This window comes from Orbicella franksi, chromosome 11 (assembly GCF_964199315.1).
Source record: "Orbicella franksi chromosome 11, jaOrbFran1.1, whole genome shotgun sequence".
Classification (NCBI taxonomy): domain Eukaryota; kingdom Metazoa; phylum Cnidaria; class Anthozoa; order Scleractinia; family Merulinidae; genus Orbicella; species Orbicella franksi.
In genome coordinates this window covers 7068297-7088480 of record NC_138155.1, presented here as the reverse complement: position 1 = coordinate 7088480, position 20184 = coordinate 7068297, and the positions used below count along the sequence as shown (strand labels likewise).

The 20184-nt window shown below is 40.7% G+C and overlaps 1 protein-coding gene and 1 pseudogene across 5 annotated transcripts in view; one reads left to right on the top strand and one right to left on the bottom strand.

Annotated features, from left to right (window-relative positions):
- Window positions 1–6261, top strand: part of LOC145502326 (uncharacterized) — a 54695-nt gene extending 48434 nt beyond the window's left edge. For 2 of the 4 annotated variants that reach the window (XM_081481589.1, XM_081481591.1), the window contains exons 34-37: window positions 78–545; window positions 1743–1907; window positions 2208–2316; window positions 4859–6261. In XM_081481589.1, coding sequence (XP_081337715.1) covers window positions 78–545; window positions 1743–1907; window positions 2208–2316; window positions 4859–5063 — 947 coding nt within the window. In that variant the 3' untranslated portion in view covers window positions 5064–6261. The remainder of the gene's footprint in view (window positions 1–77; window positions 546–1742; window positions 1908–2207; window positions 2317–4858) is intronic. The other 2 variants (XM_081481592.1, XM_081481590.1) reach the window with 2 other exon arrangements.
- A 9668-nt stretch (window positions 6262–15929) lies between these two features.
- The window catches only part of LOC145502481 (uncharacterized), a 46960-nt pseudogene continuing 42705 nt past the window's right edge, over window positions 15930–20184 (bottom strand). The window contains exon 29 of the transcript XR_014051339.1: window positions 15930–19435. The product of XR_014051339.1 is annotated as an uncharacterized LOC145502481 (transcript). The remainder of the gene's footprint in view (window positions 19436–20184) is intronic.

Below are 20184 nucleotides of genomic sequence, written 5' to 3'. Positions count from 1 at the left end.
GAGTTTCAAAAACAGTTCAATTCTCCAGTTTATAAGTGTTATTCAAATTGACAATTATAACTCACTTTCTACCACAGAAAATGCCGCGCCCAAGGAAATAGAACATCACTTCTCGGTTGATTTTCCTGGAATGAAATGCGAGGACATCCAGAGTCACGACGAGTTACGCTCGGCACTCAAGAAGAGATTAAGCAACACACTTTCAACACTCTCTGGATGTCACTCATGTAACTTAAAGACCGTCGCAGTTCCTGGATGTGAATCGAAAGCCAATCAAAGGTCAAAACGAGCAGTCGACACAAACGTTAAAGTTCTATTTTCAATGGTGTTGTTTAAGGATATTAATTCGTCCTCATCAGAAGGCAATGTCGAAGAAAAAAGTGAAGAAGTGTTGTTTCAGATGCAGTATGCCGTTGCTGCTGGACAGTTCACGATAAGCTTACATGGAATAAACACCACTGCTCAGAGGTCTTCACTAAAATATCTCTTCTCTAAGGTTACTTGCAGTGTTGGCTCTGTCCCAAGCAATAATGGAAAGAGATGTGGTGAGTATTTAGTAGTAAGTTTATTTATTTATTTATTTATTTATTTATTTATTTATTTGTTTATTTATTTTATTTAATTATTTATGTATTTATTTATTCATTTAGTTAGGTATTGATTTATCTATCCATTGATTTGTTTCTTTCTTTATTTTTACGTTACGACTCAAAAGAAGACACACTGCTAATGGCTTTATTTCTCAGCTCATTACCTGACGGTGGCGAGTTCAGTTTGATGAAATGAGACAACAGCCCTGCTGGGATTAATTTGCCACGATTGTGGCAAATTAACACTTATCCCATAAACACTTATCCTGTCACGTCATGAAGTGATGACAGTAACAACGAACATTCATGAAAAGTGGGGAGAACTAGAACGCTGATGACATAAGTGTGAATTGGATATAGGCATAAGTAAAAAAAAAAAAAAATAGGGGTAGGGCCAATGTTAAGAAGGGGCGGGAGAGGGTTAAAACTTCTGACAGCTACGAGCAGCGACGTTTACGCTCAGCAGCTAGGAGCAAAGAGAGGACCTCTCTTTGGCGACACACCTTTATATTCAAATGAATATATTTATTTGCATTCTTCATCATTTACGCGTGTATTACAAACTCACAAAGTGACCAGCTCGCAGATGGCTTGATAGCTCAGTTGGTAGAGCACTGCACCGGTATCGCAGAGGTCATGCGTTCGAATCCCGTTCAGGCCTGAATATTTGTGTGTGTGTGTGTGTGTGTGTGTGTGTGTGTGTTTTTCAGGCTTTAATTTCGCAACTGCTTAAGTTGCGTGTATTACTGCGATGATCATGTCTTCACACCTTTTATAAAGGAATCTGATACAACCCGTAAGGCCAATTGTTCTCCGCCGACTAGATATCCTTAACAATGACCCTTTCTCGTGTTACATAAACCTAATTATGCGTGCTGCATAATTGGTGGGTAATTTTATTGATTTTTTCATCGACTATTTTGCCAATGTAACACAAGTGGCTACTACGACAACTCGCCGTGGAAATACACCCTGGAAAATATGTTAGGATTGGGCCAGAATTACGTTGGCTTAATTGTAACATCCTTTATAGATCTAATGAGCTTGATTGTAATGTTTACCCTTGGAAAGATTTTTGTTTTCAAGCACTTACGGTTGGTCATGTGAGCTGCCGTAATAATGCAAACAGTTAACGCCTGTTTTGACTTTCAGTGCTTTGTTCTGTCGGATCATTTCATGACCAAAACAGCCTCGATTGTAAACTATGTGGTAAAGGCAGCTACCAAGACAAGGAAGGCCGGGCCAGCTGCGAAACATGTGGCAAGGGAATGACAACCCTCCGACGTGGAACGACTAACAGTGACGGGTGCATCGAGTGTAAGATTGCACTTCAATATGTAAAGCAGAAAGTAATGATACTTAACGGTTGATATGGTAGTCAACAGCAAGATAGGCGAAGTATTAGTATTGTTATATAGTAAACCGCCAGATGACAATTCTAGTGAGTGGATCACCTGTTGCTAGGATGTCTAGCGTTTAGCGTGAGCAATACAGATGGCCAAAGTTAAAGAGATCGCAAAAAACAAAACAAAACAAAACAAAACAAAGAAAAAAAATAAATAAAAGTTGCAGATGGTAAATGTCCAAATTATTTTAAATGTTTGATTTTTCCACCAGATGCAAAAGAAGCTAGCAAGCCGAAAGACCCCAGTACTATCCTCAAAATCACTCTAGGGGTAGCCATACCTGTTGTTTTTATTCTTATTGGTGTCGCTGTCTATTACAGGTATTTACATTTGTTTTTGTTTTTGTTTTTGTATTTTTTTTAACTGTGTTCAGTTGTGCTGAATTATTTAAAACGATACTTCTGACTTCGAAAAAGGCTCTTGGGCTTGGAGACTCGATCAATAAGTGCTGGCAAAATTTCGACTTTTGTCGGCTTCTTCAAAATCCCTGGGGAACACTGATATTACAAGAATAATGAATTCACCTTTTCGGCGTTAGATTTCACGTGTAGTGTCACGTGGCTTATGATGTAAGCAAACCGGGAAAGTTCGGACATTCTAGTCAACCACACGAGTTCGACAAGTAGTGTTCTAACAGAATGGTCACGACTAAAAGATGTGCTTTTGTTACATGTAGAAACGATTCCCGATACCCTGAATCGTGGAAAAGAAACCCAAACGGCGATCCAGTGAGGTTCTTCCATTTTCCTGGCGCATTTAGACAAAACGAGAGAAGATAAAAAGTGGCTAAAAGCATGTCACAGCGGTGACTCGTTCGTGTGCACGAAAGACAGTTAGCTTTGTAGCCTACATTTTGTCGTTGGGAATGGTCTAACAAAAGAGGATCCTGGTCCTATATCTGCCGTTGCCAGTAAAGAAAGGGTGCGTTTACCAATATGTGCTTTTATAACACATTTTGTCGTTTGAATTGATATTTTATACCGTGCCTAGGTGTCGTGACTGAATCGTAAACGAAAGGCATCCCGTGAACGCGAGGTAGACAAAGCGAGAAGCAAGAAATTTATCTTGAACGATCAGTGGTTAAAACCCAACTGACGCTTAATCGCCTTGCTGGCAAATCTAAAGAAGAACGTTCCGCCGCCATGACTCTTTTAGATCTGAGCTCAGAGCCAGTGGCGAGTTTAGGAGAGCCCGATGAGGAAAGCATCCAGAAATCAGGGGCACCCAACGGATCGTTTCGGTAAATTATCTGTTCGGAAGGCCTTTAATCTCTTCTGATTTTCTGAAGAGAATTGTCGTCTCGAACTTTCGTGATTTGAGAAATTCAATGTCTGTTGTTTTCGGATTGTTAAAAATGTCGTTTTGGGTACCGAAAATAGGTCAACTATCAGTTTCGGAAAGGTGATAAGACCCAAGGTTTTGGGGGAATGGACAAAGAAGCCCTAATAAATTTGAGAATACTCAAGTTCCCCTAGAATAACCGAACAGATAAAATTTTTTTGGCGCAGCCTGAAAGTAACCTACAGAGCTTTAAAAGTACTCCAGATAGCCTAAAACAGCATTAAAAAGCATTTGAGAGAAAACGGTCGTTGGGTGCCCCTGAGAAATTCGAACCGGAAGAGCGAACCGACGAGTTTCCTGAACCGATCGAGTCTCAAATCAACAGAAAGACTGATGAAAAAGTACATGGCGGCCGCAATGTGCTTGCATCCCCCATCTCTACCACCTTTAAACTTGCATCGTGCCTGAAGAACGCTGCCTTGGTTTGTACCTCTACCTTCGAGAATAAACCAGAGATCGTAGTGCTCCTTTCCTTCATGACCACCCCGTCCTTCATCCGTTTTGATTTTCATGAAACTTCAAAGGTCGCACTTTGGCTATATATACATGAACACCCTCTTGATTCAACTGAGCAGTTGGTAAAGATTCCACGTAACCATCGGCGAATAAACGATAATCTTCAATTGACTTTTAAGCGGCGAGTCCCTGCTTGTCGTAATCGGTTGAGTGGTAAATCAAATAATTAAAAATGTCGTACTACCCAAACGGCGGCGACGAGTTGAAGTTGTTCAAGGTCTTCAGGGAAACTGGCTTGGGAATTAGCATTTCATGAATTATTTATTCGTCAGCATCAGTGGTTTGATCTTTTTCGAAGTTTGGATCATCACTGGCACACCCACTCTTTCGACTGCGGAAGCGATTTCCACGAGCGAAGTTTTCAAATGTTCAGTTACTGAAACTCCACGTTCCTGCAAATATCTTTTAAGTTCTGCCACATTCATGGCGTTGAAGTCGCTTTTATTCTTTTTTTCTGCCATTTTGAAGGTGAAACTATTCTAAGTTCAAAGACTTGAAGCAGAGAGAAATATATATTAGTAGTGACAGGACGTTGGCGAAGTTGAAAACTTCGTACACGTGTAATGCGTGCTTGACTAGAATGTCTGAACTTTCCCAGTTTGTTTACATCACAAGTCACGTGAAACTACACGTGAAATTTAACTCCGAAAGGGTGAATTCACTTTATTTATCTGAGTACAAAAAAAAAAAAAATAATAATAATAATAATAATAATAAAATAAAATAAAATAAAAAGAAACGGAAAAGTAGTACTGGAAGATATAAGTTTTAGAAGCAAACAGAGAAGTCTCAGGAAACAGATTATATTGACATTTCCAAATTTCCAAGGTTCCTTGGCACTTCGTTAAATCGAGGTTTCACGTAGAATACTCTTTTCAATTTTAAGTATGAACACGCATACACATCATAGTGGAAGCACGTTACATACACTCCCAGCGGTTTTCCTTTTGTTTCAGTCCAAGTTACTGAGGAAATTATGTACTTTTTAAATTTTTTTTCGCTTAGTTCCACACGTAGGTTTCGCAACCAATGCTGCTTTAATCGCACAACTTCTCTTAATAAACAAAACCCTTGCCGGTGGAAGAACAGCGTGCACCCTGGTGACCCAGGATTCAAGGGCGAATTACGCTTAGGAGAGAGAAGATCTTCACAAGACGAGCAGAATGGAGGCAGAGGCTACGAAAACGCAGCTACACAATCAGAGTTGTAGATCACGTCGCTTCATGATTGAAAGGGATGTTCACCCAATTACCATGCATTAATAGCCAGTGACGAAAGTTGTTTTTTCAGTTGCTCTTTTGTGTGTGTGTGTTTTCTTCCAAAGCAGTAGAGTGAAACAGAGAGAACTGTTGATCATAGTTAACTTTACTTCAGTAGAGTGAAAGCACTCAAATATTGCAAGTATCGAATCCTGCTTACATGACAAGGGGAGCTGACCTTCCCATTTTCAGTAGTCCGCTAGTACTTTAAAATAAGCAGCACTTTGACCGGGACGACTTAAAGTGGTAGTTCATAGAAGTATATTGCTTAAATGTAACAGCTATTTCAGTTAACGACTCTATTATACTTGATACATAGGTTGGTCTCATCAACTCATTGCGAAAAGGTTTTCTATATCATTTATTAGCCGCCGCCGCCCCCCCCCCCCCTTCCCCACGCCCTAAGGATATAAGCCCTCCTGTTTATAAACCCACCTCAAACCCCTTGTGAAGTTGAATAAGCCTAAGACTTATAGCCAGAATTTTATCCTTGAAATACTGCTGTGAACCGATACATTGAAGCTCTAATTAGGTAAGAGAGAGGCAAAATATATGCTCTGCAGTTCATAGTAGTATGGTTTTGTATCATTTGCAAAATAGTTGTGATATGTTATTCGTGTTTGATTTATGATAGTTGTGTTTCTGCCATATTCGATAAGGCATGGTAATGAACAATAAAGATGTACCGTTGAAGAGTCACGTCACGTGTTATCTGCTTTTAGCGCGTATACTGCCGTCGATGAACCTTAATTGTAGCACCACACAAGCTAAGGAAAGACCTGCTCACACTACCAGACGACTTAAAACATGGTCATCTCAAACCAACTCGACTGAAAATGTATTGCATTGTTGGAAGCCTTCACCGTGTTGGTGCCCTTTGGAGGGGGCACCAACGTGGCGGCTGTGAAGTGATAAAAACATCTCTCTTTAAGTTTTGACAATGAAACAAAAATTTATTATTGCAATTGAGACTTCTTCTAGAGCAAGAACTGGTTAGTTAGCAGAAACTTGAGCAATAACTCCTCTTTTGACCTACTCGAGAGCCTTATTGGGCCGCCTTTCTAATGTCAGGCAATGCATAAACCTGAAAATTCAAACGTGCTCTATGACATAATTAGGGTGCATTTATTTAAGAAAATCCAAGATTGGCATCTTAAATCCAAAAGAATCCAAAAACGGATTTTGATCTGGGAGTGGATATTTCGGTTCCTTTGATCCACCATGATCCGTGAGATCTTGGATTGATCTGTTTAGTAAAGGAAAGCAAAATCAATTTTCGGATTCTTTCGGATCTAAGAATCTAATCTTAGATTTTCTTAAAAAAAAAAAAAACAAACAAAACAAAAAAACAACAACAACAACAACAAAAAGAAACGCACCCTTAGAGCCCCTTTTGGGCTTAAATGTTGCAAAACGTCAATTTATTAGAATACCATTATATACTTCCAGATACTGACTTTTAAAAACAAACTCCAACCGAATGGAATAAAACTAAGCATATGCCCACAAGTACGCATTGCGGACCTATTTTTATAGAAATACTGCTGTTAGATGGGCACTGATATACACTTAATTACACGCTCTTCTAGCAAGAATGTTTTCTTTCCGGCCGATGCTAAATATTCTTATCTTTCTGCCGATTTTAGGCTGATAATATTCTTGTGAATAATCTTAGACTTTAGCGTATGTCTATCTGTTTTGTAAATGCATTTGGTGTCTTGATCGTGTTCAAGTAATTTTGGAGCCAGCCTGCAGGCATTTAAGTCTGATATCGCGCACAAAACTTCTTCCAGTAGTGTTATGAACATCGAACCTATGACCAGTGCTGTTTTTTTTTTTCCTTTTTGGGCAGTTGTGCGAGTAATGGAAAGGAAGAATTTTTGTAAAGTTTAGTTAAAAACATATAATCGTATTTTGTTTACAAATTTTTATCATAAAAAATACATTCTTTTCAGAATCTCAGTCTAGGGTTTATTCTTAAAATATTTTTTTAAAATTTCCCAAATTTTAACCTAGATATTCAGAGTGTCCTGGGCATGAGAATCGAGAATCGCGACCAGTAATGAGTGTTTTGTTACGGAGTGAGAGATTCTCGCCTATATCAACATTCTTTCCTCTCGTGAGTTCTCGCGCGTTTAGAAATGCGCCACACTCGCGTTTTAGGTCCAGGGATCGCAACCAATGCTTACCTAACTTTTTAAAGATGTTACTTTTAGCCCTCCCCCCAATCTACACACGTGTATTTCACTTGTGGAAAACTATCGATTTGCATAGTGTTTGGGTTGAACATTGGACGTAGTGTATTTCACCTGTGGAGGTATATCGATTTAGACAGTGCTCAAAATCACCGAGACCGGGCTACGCGCAGCCTTATTTTGACCAACTTTGGGTCGATTTCCAAAAATTTGGGCGATATTTCCGAGTCCTAGGGACTCTAAACTAATTAGAGAAGCTTTTGGTTTTCAGTGAAATGGAGAGAGGAAAATTTTTTGAACGCTTGGTTATTAGCAGTGTGGCCGAAATATAGCCACTTAGTGACTAGAAAGTCGCCGAGACCGGGCTACGCGCAGCGTGATTTTGACCAACTTTAAGTCGATTTCCAGGATGTTGGGCGACATTTCCGAGTCCCAGAGACTCTAAACTAATTCGAAAACACTTTCGTTTTCAGTGAAACGGAGAGAGGAAAAATTTTTGAACGCTTGGTTATTAGCAGTCTGGCCAAAATATAGCTAATAAGTGTTCGTAAAGTCGCCGAGAGTGGGCTACGCGTAGTGTGATTTTAACTGACTTTGGGTCGATTTCCAGGATTTTGACCGATATTTCCGAGTCTCAGAGACTCTAAACTAATTCGAGAAGACTTTGGTTCTCAGTCAATTGGACAGAGGGAAAATTTTGGAACGCTTGGTTATGAGCAGTCTGGCCGAAATATAGCCACTTAGTGACCAGAAAGTCGCCGCGACTGGGCTACGCGCAGCGTGATTTTTACCAATTTTGGGTCCATTTCCAGGAACTTGGGCGACATTTCCGAGTCCCAGGGACTCTAAACGAATGCGAGAAGACTTTTTAGTGACTAAGTGAGTTAAAGAGGGGTTATATTTCGGCGAGATTAGACATAACCAAGCGTTAAAAATTTTTTTCTCTGTCCATTCAACTGTAAACCAAAGTCTTCTCGATTTAGTTTAGAGTCCCTGGGACTCGGAAATATTGCCCAAGCTCCTGGAAATCCACCCAAAGTTGATCAAAATTACGCTGCGCGTAGCCCGGTCTCGGCGACTTTCTAGTCACTAAGTGGCTATATTTCGGCAAGACTGCTCATAACCAAGCGTTCAAAAATTTTTCCTCTGTCCATTTCACTGAAAACGAAAGTCTTCTCGAATTAGTTTACAGTCCCTGGGACTCGGAAATATCGCCCAAGTTCCTGGAAATCGACCCAGAGCCAAAATCACTCTGGGCATAGCCCGGTCTCGGCGGCTCTCTAGTCACTAAGTGAGTTAAAGAGGGCTATATCTCGGGCAGACTGCTCATAACCAAGCGTTGAAAAATTTTTCCTCTGTCCCTTTTTCTGACAACCAAAGTCTTCTCGAATTAGTTTAGAGTCCCTGGGACTCAGAAATATCGCCCCAGTTAATATAAATCGAACTTTGAGTACCGTCCAAATCGACAGATTTCCAAAAGTGAAATACACGTGTGTAGATTTGGGGGAAGGCTAAAAGTAGTAGCTTTAAAAAGTTAGCTAAGCGCTGGCTGGGATCCCCGCACCTAAAACGCAAGTGTGGCGCAACTCTAAACGCGCGAGAACTTCCGAGAGAAAAGAAAGGTTATATAGGCGAGAACCTCCAACCTAAGCACTGTCCAAATCGATAGACCTCCACAAGTGAAATACGTTTCTGTAGATTTCGTGGACGGCAAAAACTAGCATTTTTAAAGAGCCTCTTAAGCATAGTTTGGGATCCCCACATCAAAAACGCGAGTTTGCCGCATTGCTAAATGAGCGAAAACACGCGAGTGTAAAAGAGATATAAATGGGCGAGAATCATTAACCCAGGCATTCTCCAAAGCGACGGACTTCCACAAGTGAAATACACGTGTGTAGATTTGGAGGCGGACCAAATCTAGCATTTTTAAAGAGCCCCGTGAGCATACTCTGGAATCCCCACACCAGACACGCAGGTGTAGTGCATCTCTAAACGCGCGAGAACTTACGAGAGAAAAAAAAGTTGATATGGGCGAGAATCTCTTACCCAAGCACTCTCTAAATCGAAAGACTTCCACAAGTAAAAAATACACATGTTTAAATTTAAGAGAGGGCCAAAACTAGCATCTAGCCCAGTGAGCATAGTTTAAGATCCCGATACCAAAACTTCGAAAGTGCTGCATAGCTAAACGCGCGAGAAAAGACAAGGAAAAAGTAAATTGACATGGTTAAAAATATCCACCCAAGCACTGTTTAAATCGATAGACTTTCACACGAGAAATACAGGTTAGAGATTTATAAGACGGCTAAAACTAACATCTTTAAAGAGAGAGGAAAGCAAAAATTAGGATCCCCGTACCTAAGACGCGAGTGTGGCGCACGTCTAAAACGCACGAAAACTTATGAAAGAAAAGAAAGTTGATAGGGGCAATAATCTCTCACCCAAGCACTGTCCAAACGCATAGACTTCCACAAGTGAAATACACGTGTGTAGATTTGGGGGAGGGCTAAACGTAGCATCTTTAAAAGTTAGGAAAGCATTGCTTCGTATCCATGCACGTAAAACGCAAGTGTGACGCATCTCTAAGCGCGCGAGAACTTACGAGAAAAAGGAAAGTTGATATGGGTGAAAATGTAAGACCCAAAAACTGTGCAAATCGATAGTTTTCCACAAGTGAAATACACGTGTGTAGATTTGGGGGAGGGCTAAAAGTAGCATCTTTGAAAAGTTAGCTAAGCATTGATTGGAAACCCTGCACTTCAAACGCGAGTATGGCGCATCTCTAAACGCGCCAGAACTTACGAGAGAAAACTAAGTTGATATGGGCGAGAATGTCGAACCTAAACACTATGCAAATCGATAGTTTTCCACAAGTGAAATACACGTGTGTAGATTTTGGGGAGGGCTAAAGGTACCATCTTTGAAAAGTTAGCTAAGCATTGGTTGGAAACCTTGCACCTTAAACGCGAGTGTCGCGCATCTCTAAACGCGCCAGAACTTACGAGAGAAAACAAAGTTGATATGGGCGAGAATGTCCAACCCAAACACTATGCAAATCGATAGTTTTCCACAAGTGAAATATACGTGTGTAGATTTGGGGGAGGGCTAAAAGAACCATTTTTGAAAACTTAGCTAAGCATTGGTTGGGATCCCTGCACCTAAAACGCGAGTGTGGCACATCTCTAAACGCGCGAGAGCTTACCAGAGAAAAGAAAGTTGATAGAAGCGAGAAAGTTTTCACGCAGGCATTGTCCAAATCGATAGACTTCCACAAGTGAAATAAACGTTGGAGATCGGAAGAGGGCTAAAACTAGCACGTTTGAAATGTTAGGTAACAATTGCTTGGAATCCCGGCACCTAAAACGCGGGTGTGCCGCATCTCTAAAGGCGAGAGTACTTACGAGAGAAAAGAAAGTTGATATGGGCGAGAATGTCTAACCCCAAAACTGCGCAAATCGATAGTTTTTGCAAGTGAAATACACGTGTGTAGATTTGGGAGAGGGCTTAAAGTATCACCTTTGAAATGTTAGGTGAGCATTGGCTGGGATCCCGGCACCTGACACGCGAGTGTGCCGCATCTCTCAACGCGCAAGAACTTATGAGAGAAGGGAAAGTTGATATGGGCAAGAATTTCTTACCCAAGCACTGTGCAAATCGAAACATTTCCCCAAGTAAAATACACGTGTCTAGATTTGTGGGACGGCTACAAGTACCATCTTTGAAACGTTAGGTAACAATTGGTTGTCATCCCAGCACCTGAAACGCAAGTGTGGCGCATCTCTAAACGCGCGAGAACTTACGAGACAAAAGAAAGTTGATAGGGGCGAGAATCTCTTACCCAAGCACTGTTTAAATCGACAGTTTTCCACAAGTGAAATACACGTGTGTAGATTTGGAGCAGGGCTAAATGTAGCACCTTTAAAATGTTAGGTAAGCATTGGTTGAGATCCCGGCACCTGAAACGCAAGTGTGGCGCATCTCTGAACGCGCGAGAACTTACGAAAGAAAAGAAGATTGATATTGGCGAGAATGTCCAATCCAAACACTGTGGAAATGGATAGTTTTCCACCAGTGAAATACTCGTGTTTAGATTTGGGGAAGGGCTAAATGTAGTGTCCTTTGAATGTTAGGTAAGCATTGGTTGGGATCCCAACACCTGAAACGCGAGTGTGGCGCATCTCTAAACACGCAAAAACTTACGAGAGAAAAGAGAGTTGATATGGGCGAGAATCTCTTACCCAAATACTCTGCAAATCGATAGTTTTCCACAAGTGAAATACACGTGTTTAGATTTGGAGGAGCGCTAAAAGTAGCATCTTAAAAAAGTTAGGTAGGCATTGGTTGGGATCCTTGCAGCTAAAACGCTAGTGTGGCGCATCTCTAGACGCGCGAGAACTTACGAGAGAAAAGAAAGTTGATAGGGATGAGAATCTCTCACCCAAGCACTGCCCAAATCGATAGACTTTCACCAGTGAAATAAACGTTGGAGATTTGAAAGAGGGCTTAAAGTAGCATTTTCAAAAAGTTAGGCAACCATTGGTTGGGATCCCGGCACCTTAAGCACGGGTGTGGCCCATCTCTAAACGCGTGAGAACTTACTAGAAAAAAGAAAGTTGATATGGGCGAGAATGTCCAACGAAAACACTGTGCAAATCGATAGTTTTCTACATGTAAAATATACGTGTGTAGATTTGGGGAAGGGCTAAAAGTAACATGTTTAAAATGTTAGGTAAGCATTGGTTGAAATCCCTGCACCTAGAACGCCAGTGTGGCGCATCTCAAAACGCGTGACAACTTACGATAGAAAAGAAAGTTCGTATAGTGTGATCGTCCGGGTGAGTGTAGTTCTAAAAAGAACTGTTGTTGGTGACTGACGTTTCGACAACCTGAGCGGAAGTCATCTTCAGAGTCAAGTGAATAGTGTTTGTCAGTCGATGATCTTATAAGTCTGGTCCGTTGAACGTGATTGGTCAGTATAGCCATGATGGTATTGGCTGAAAGACTCGTGTAAAGTTTGTCATCAGTCATTGGTCGGTTTCGATCCGTCTATTGTTAGTCAAGTAGGTCGGTTTGGTCCGTGTATTGTTAAGTCGGTCTGTTAGAAGTCCGTTTGTCGGTTTCGTTTCTGTCGTGGATAAGTCGTTTGTAAGGCGCCGGTAGTTGTTGACATCTGTTAAGAGGCGTTTGTTCTAGGTTAGTGTACCAGCTTTCCAGAGTCAGTCGTTGAAAATAGTTTGTACTGTAGGTTAAGCACTGAGCAGAGTCCCAGTCAATGTTGTGGTTTGTCAGTTGATGATGTACAGCAATGTGATTGTTGGCATCACCATTTCTCGTGGCTCGTTTGTGTTCAGTCAGTCTCGTGTTAAGGTTTCTGCCAGTCTCACCAATATAGGAAGCCTGGCAGTCGGAGCATTTGATCTTGTAAACTGCTCCCTGTCTGTCGTTAGGTTCGTCTCTGTCTTTCACGTTGGTCAGTAAGTGTCGTAACGTAGTTGTAGGTTTGTGGGCTACACGAATGTTGTAGGGCTGTAGGATCCGCGAGATGGTCTCAGAAGTGCCCTTAATGTAAGGTATAGTCACTGTAGTAACAGGCGTAGGGTTTCTGTTCGTAGCGTCAGCTTCAGTAGGTCGGTAAATGTTTCGTCTAATAAAGTCAGCGTTGTAGTTGTTTTTGTGAAAAACACGTTCAAGGTATCTGTTTTCGTCACGTAAGCTGACCGGTGTGTCACAAACTAGTTGCGCTCGTCTCGTCAAAGTCTTTATAGTCGTGGCTTTGTGTGAAGTCGAGTTGTAGGATGATTCGTCAAGTAATCTGTCGGTATGCGTCGGTTTTCTGTACACTGTCGTTCGTAGTTCGTTGTTGTCGCGGCTTACCAAACAGTCTAGAAAAGGAAGTTTTCCATTTTCTTCGATCTCTTTAGTAAAGAGATCGGCACTTCTTTACTAAAGAGATCGAAGAAAATGGAAAACTTCCTTTTCTAGACTGTTTGGTAAGCCGCGACAACAACGAACTACGAACGACAGTGTACAGAAAACCGACGCATACCGACAGATAAAGATTTTGAAGAGGGCTAAAAGTAGCCGCTTTAGAAAGTTAGGTAAGCATTGTTTGGGATCACTGCACCTGAAACGCTAGTGTGGCGCATCTCTAAACGAGCGAGAACTTACGAGAGAAAAGAAAGTTGATATGGGCGAGAATGTCCAACCCAAACACTCTGCAAATCGATAGTTTTCTTACAAGTAAAATACACGTGTGTAGATTTAAAAGAGGGCTAAATGGAGCACCTTTGAAAAGTTAGTTCAGCACCGGTTGGCTTCCCGGCACCTGAAACGCAAGTGTGGCGCATCTCTAAACGCGCGGGAGAGAAAAGAAAGTTGGCATAAGCGAGAATCTCTCACTCAAGCATTGTGCAAATCGATATTTTTCCACCAGTGAAATACACGTGTTTAGATTTAGAGGAGGGCTAAAAGTACCATCTTTTAAAAGTAAGGTAAGTATAGGTTGGGATCCCTGCACCTAAAACGCGAGTATGGTGCATCTCTAAACGCGCGAGAACTTACTAGAGAAAAGAAAGTAGATAGGGGCGAGAATCTCTCACCCAAGCACTGTCCAAATCGAAAAACTTCCATAAGTGAAATAAACATTGGAGATTTGAAGAGGGCTAAAACTAGCATCCTTAAAAAGTTAGGTAACCATTGGTTGGGATCCCGGCAACTAAAGCCCGAGTGTGGCGCATTTCTAAGCGCGTGAGAACTTACGAGAGAAAAGAAAGTTGATATATATGGGCGAGAATCTCTCACCCAAGCACTGTTTAAATCGATAGACTTCCACGAGTGAAATACACGTGTGTAGATTTGAGAGAGGGCTAAAAGTAGCATCTCTAAAAAGTTAGGTAAGCATTGGTTGTGATCCGTGCGCCTAAAACGCGAGTGAGGCGTATCTCTAAACGCGGGAGAACTTACGAGAGAAAAGAAAGTTAATAGGGGCTAGAATCTTTCACCTAAGGACTGTCCAAGTCGAAAGACTTCCACAAGTGAAATAAACATTACAGATTTGGAAGAGGGCTAAAACTAGCATCTTTAAAAAGTTAGGTAACCATTGGTTTGGATCTCGGCTCCTGAAACGCGGGTGTGGCGCATCTCTAAACACCAGAGTACTTACGAGAGAAAAGAAAGTTGATAGGGGCGAGAATATCCAACCACTGTGCAAATCGATAGTTTTCCACAAGTGAAATACACTTGTGTAGATTTGGGGGAGGGCTAAAAGTAGCGTATTTAAAAAGTTAGGTAGGCATTGCTTGAGATCCCGGCAGCTAAAACGCGAGTGTGGCGCAACTCTGAACGCGCAAGGACTTACGAGAGAAAAGAAAGTTGATATAGGCAGGAATCTCTTACCCCATGAGGGAAGGCAAATGACTTCTACTGTAAGTATCTCTTCCCGGTGTTGTTGATTTTTGTTGCTGTTGTTGTTTTTCTTTTAATTTTATGAGAACAGGGCTGCATTCCTTTAAGGCTGTGGGTATAATTCGTAAAAACACTGACTTCTTATAAATTGTTTTGAAATTCTTTGTTCCAGCTCAAATTTATGTTGTTGGCACATGGGTGGGCCGTGATGTGAGATACCTTAAACTATTTTTATTGTTCATGATGCACTGCTACGTTAATCTGCATTATGAATATTTGACTGCTGTGGTCGAGTTTTTAATTTCAATATGATTAAACGTACTTTTTTATGTGTTCCTGTTAAAAATGATGCAAAGTTGTTAATCTTAGTAATTTGAATTTGAAGAAAAGGTCCTGTTAGTGCCTTCTTGTTACTTGATGAAAATTTTGCGGGGTTTGTTTTACCAGGGCTCTTCATGACGCCATCCTGGAATAAGCAATACGTTCCCTAGTTGAATCGCCTTTAGTTTATCGTACGTTTTTCAGGTTATTGATTGGAAAAGAATATATACTTTTGAATCTTAGTTCCTCTATTTTCAGGGGATGGGGGGTGGGCTCACTTCTTTCGGAGGTCGTTACTTACGGACTTGTACGATTCGTTGCTTGTACAAGCCCCTGGCTAGCCATTGGCCAAGCCATTGGTAGCCGTGCATGGTCACCTAAAACACTGACCATCTATCTTAGCTCCATGTGCTAAGTTTCTCCTCACGCTTCTTTTTTTTGCCCTCGGCTGTGTAATTGCGCGATATTTTCTACACAATAACTTCAATTGCCGAGTATGATAGTACTGCACGTGGCTCCCACTGCCAACGACATACTCAGACAAGTATTCCAGATCATCTGGGCTTTTATTCCTTAAGATCTGTTTTAGACTGATTAATCAAACGCTCCTTTACGCCCGGACAAGCATCTCGATGCAAGCTCAGAGTTTATTGTGATGGCTTTCATTGGGTAAACAAGACATTTACGTCTGCTCGCCGCGCTCAACATCCATTCGTAGGCACTTTGGTACCTTTAAGTTCAGGTCGTAGATCTGAACTTGGTTCAGGGGGAGAAGCAGAGGAAGGTTCATGTTGTGTAATTCGTTCATCATTGCGGGATTACTTGATTTATCGGCATTTCCCGGTTTTGTCCGCTCACTTTTTTTTCCTGCCCAAGTCTTTTTCCACGGGCGTTTAGACGTGATCCGATATATAATGACCTTGTTTTGTTCCAGATTATTGGCGTCGGTGGAGTCCGCCATCATTTGAAAGCATCGGGAATGACTCAAACGCACTATTTACATTTAAAGCACTATTAATATCTTTACTTCATTTTAAAGCTTGTCTCATATTCCATCGGCCCTTTCTGGTTTATTATTTTTTTATTTAATATCATCGGCATGTCACTGAAACAGATTATGACGCCTTCCATGGCCGCAAGACGAAGAACCCTAATGAGAGTACGTAAGGAATGTTAGGAAAATTTCCTACCATTTCTCTGCGGTACTTACAGTAGAAGCCCCTTGGGTACCGTCATGTTATATAGCTGCTGGCATTTAGTGTAAAGTGGTAAGACTGGAGGAATTAACACAACTAGGATATCGCCAGTACATCCAGGACACCTGAAAATTTCTGAACCCATTTCCAGTTCCAAGTGAGAGAAGAGAACTGACCCAAAGGAGGGTTACTTTCTCTTTGATGATGATGATGATGATGATGATTTTTAATATGTTATGTAATATTTGGGGGTATGCATGTGGAATCCCAATAGATATGAAAATATGTAAATGAAAAGGATATAACAATTCAGTAAACTCTGGTTAGTAGCTAGAGCGGTTAGGATTACATTTCGGTAATGCGACTGGACCACAAATCCACCGATAAAATCGCGCGTTAGATTCAACTTTACCCAAGCTATATAATAATAATACAAAATATTTCCTTTGTTTTTCTTTCTTTCTTTTTTTTGTATTATTATTATTATTATTTATTTCTTTTTTTAATTTTGAGCTGCAGTAGTATTTTACAATTCCTAACAGTCTTCTATCGGCTTGAGTCTACTATGGGGAGTCATATCTTGACTTTCTGCCTTTCGGCGTCTTTGTAAAGATGATTCATGCCAGTCTGAGAAGCCTGGGACACAAAGCTGGGCTGGGGGGTGGGAGTTGATAAATAGAGCTACCTTTCAAAATAGGTTTTGAAACTTTTTGCATACTGGCAAAGTTCGTAATAAATTTAGTTGTTGGTATTAAAAGTAAAAACGACTTATGGGATAACATTAGATGCACAACGCCTAGTAACTTGTAACATGTAAGAGTGTCCATGTTAAGAGTCCTTGTCAGTTTAGAGGAAATGTTTTTTGAAATTGGTCTATCAATCGAGGTGACTTAAAAAACACAAGCTAGCAAACAAAAAAGCAAACAATCAATCGAAGCTAAATTTCAAGTGGCTCTCTCAATCGTCCCTCTTGTTTAACAAAGCTATCATTCTTTAAGAGTTGGGGTGAATTTTTAGCTCTTGTTGAATTGATCGCCTTGATTAAGCCGAACCGTTCACGTCAGGAGAATGAGTAAGTGTATGAGTTAATAAAGTTGTTGTCGTTATTGCTGTGTTGTTGTTGAAGCAACTGATCAATAAGAATAATATTCTTCTTTAAGGAGGTTGAACATAGCAGATTCTAGCCCATTCAAACAGCTACTGTAATCCCAGTTTCAGTTTTATTATTGCAAACTGTTTCCAGAAACCAACTTAACATAAGATGGTTAACATCACCCTAGACCTAAACCCTAACCCTAACCCTAATCCCATTTAGTTAAATTTTATGGACACCTTGTTAATAGAAGCATATCTCAATATTTAGCTGGATGATATATGCAAATTAGGCGCGGTGGCCTCATGGTTAGTGCGCTCGTCTCCGGATCGAGCGGTCCGGGATCGAGCCCTGGCCGGGGACATTGTGTTGTGTTCTTGTGCAAGACACTTTACTCTCACAGTGCCTCTCTCCACCCAGGTGTATAAATGGGTACCGGCGAACTTAATGCCGGGGGTAACCCTGCGATGGACTAGCGTCCCATCCAGGGGGGAGTAGAAATACTCCTAGTCGCTTCATGCTACAGAAACCGGGATAAGCTCCGGCCTGATGGGCCACTTGGCTCGTATGCAGACTTTACCTTACCTTTTACATCTGGCGGCCAAAAACTTCCAGAAATTCTTTGAGCGAAAATGGCACCAGTTTACATCAGGAGTCATTTACCTTGAATGCACCCAGATAGCTCAAAAGGTTAGCAACAAAACATCTGTTCCCGGACGTTGTTAAATTTTTCATCAATTTTGAAAATAAACGGCTTTTTGTACTATTGCCCGGTCTCCCAATAAAAGTAAATTCTTAATTTATGCTTTTGTTTTAAAAAAAACTCTCAACAAGTCCAGGCACGGATGTAAAGTACGTACTATTCCTAACATTATAAAGATAATGCCAGCTTCCTAGATGCTGTAAAAAGTGGTGCCATTTCTCTAAAAAGAAATTTGAGCGAAAGATAGTCCCGACAGGTCACGTGACCTAATTTGCATATATCATCCAGCTAAATATGACAAGATTTGCAAGCCTATTAGTCTGAAAACGTTTTAGCTTAATGTGGTTAAAGCCTGAGAAGATAGACCACCCCCCTAATTTTTGGGTGCAATAAGGAAAGAGCCATGCCTTAATTGTCTAGAAATCGATAAAAAATTACCAAAAGAGAAGCGATCAAGTATTTTTCTACCATTAACCTACATGCTAAAACGACTAATTAAAATATTCCCTGTCTATATGTCTGGATTTATGGAAAACGAGTCAAAATTGGGGGAAAGCCAGCTATAGTCCCCTACAAGGAGGGTTGGGGCAGACAGCCTAGGTCCCTGGCAAACAGCTGGTACCAAACCGGGCCACAGAGTGGAGCATTTTTTACGGTAGAACTTGTCATTTACTTTGCAGGACAGCCTGGGCCGCCACGCTGTGTAGGCTCAGGGACCAGCAGCCAGGCAGCCACACACAAACAAGGTGGGTGAGTAGGCTGTTTGGTGACAGACTGCTTGAGATTAATTGATATCAAAAGCCTGTGTATTTTCTTGAAAAAGAGGTAGGATCGTTGTGCTGAAATTGACACGGATATGTATATAATAGACCATGTAATTATTTCAATAATCACAGTAATCATAGTAATTATTTTTGTCATGTAAATGCACCTAGTTAGCATCAGAACAACTTGTTTTACACAACAAAAGCAGTGAGGTCTGTATCAAAACAAGGTCAACTCTAGCCTCGCTGCCATACAAAGGCCAGGTCACTGAGCAGACAACTGTAAAATGGTCTATTCGTGTTTTCGCCTACTACAATGGTGCATGTGATAGTTCTGATATAAATCACTCAATATGTTAGAGGCAAAGTGCAGAAAACCACCCTTTTATGGAATCTACACCTCTGACTGATTAAAATTAAGTCTTCTGAAATCATTTCCAGCTGCATCTTGTGCATCATCTTGCGAAAGGTAATTCACACTGTCAAAACAAAGACCGCGCTTCTGAAATTGACAGATTTCTATAGAAAATGGATCCTTCGTTTGAATAGTTTCAGTATCAGCATATGTTGGATTGCTGCGTCCCATATCGTCATCCACTGGGTACGGGTAAGTACGTCTTTCGTTTCGTGACATTGTTTTGCCAGCACTATAGAAATAAAATAATTAAAGTTATCAAAAACTGGATCATTAGATAATGCAATTCGAGAGTTTCATTGGCTTAGCCATCATGGGTTATGAGCCATTATACCATGCTCTACCAATATGGTAAGCGCACGAGTGATTTTTGGTAATGTTATTGTTATTCTAGTCTAGTTTGCTATTTTTTAGAGGCGTTTTTAATTAAACAATTATTCTACTTGCGCTTGTTGGATATGAGATGAATATAGCCAGCTCGACGCTCCGCGCCTGGTTGGCTATCTAGCATCTCATATCCAACGCGCTCGTGTAAAAAATTGTTAAAATCCTGAAAAAAAAAATAAGTTAATTTAATCACTATAATGTGCATATAGCGTATAAATGTAAATTGATAAAGATGAGGATGGTTAAGTTATTAAATGGATCGATTCTAAAGAGGCTACGAGTGGTGTCACTATTTCATGTCTAGATTTAGTTTGTTTTTTGAGATTTGCATTATTATTGTGTGGGTGACCCATAAACCCGTATCATAAGCATCACTGCAGTTGGAAAATTACTCCTACTCTTATGCAAAGTTATATACCGTAAAAACATAGGAATTAAGCAGGTTAAGACAATTTATTGATTTGGGGCACTGGAACGTTTTCAACTCATTCTGTTTAAAATGAAGCTGATCCATCTAGATCCAACACCGAATGATCGAAGGAAATTGTCCACAAAATAGATAGATGGATAGACATTTTTTAACTTAACGCTTTC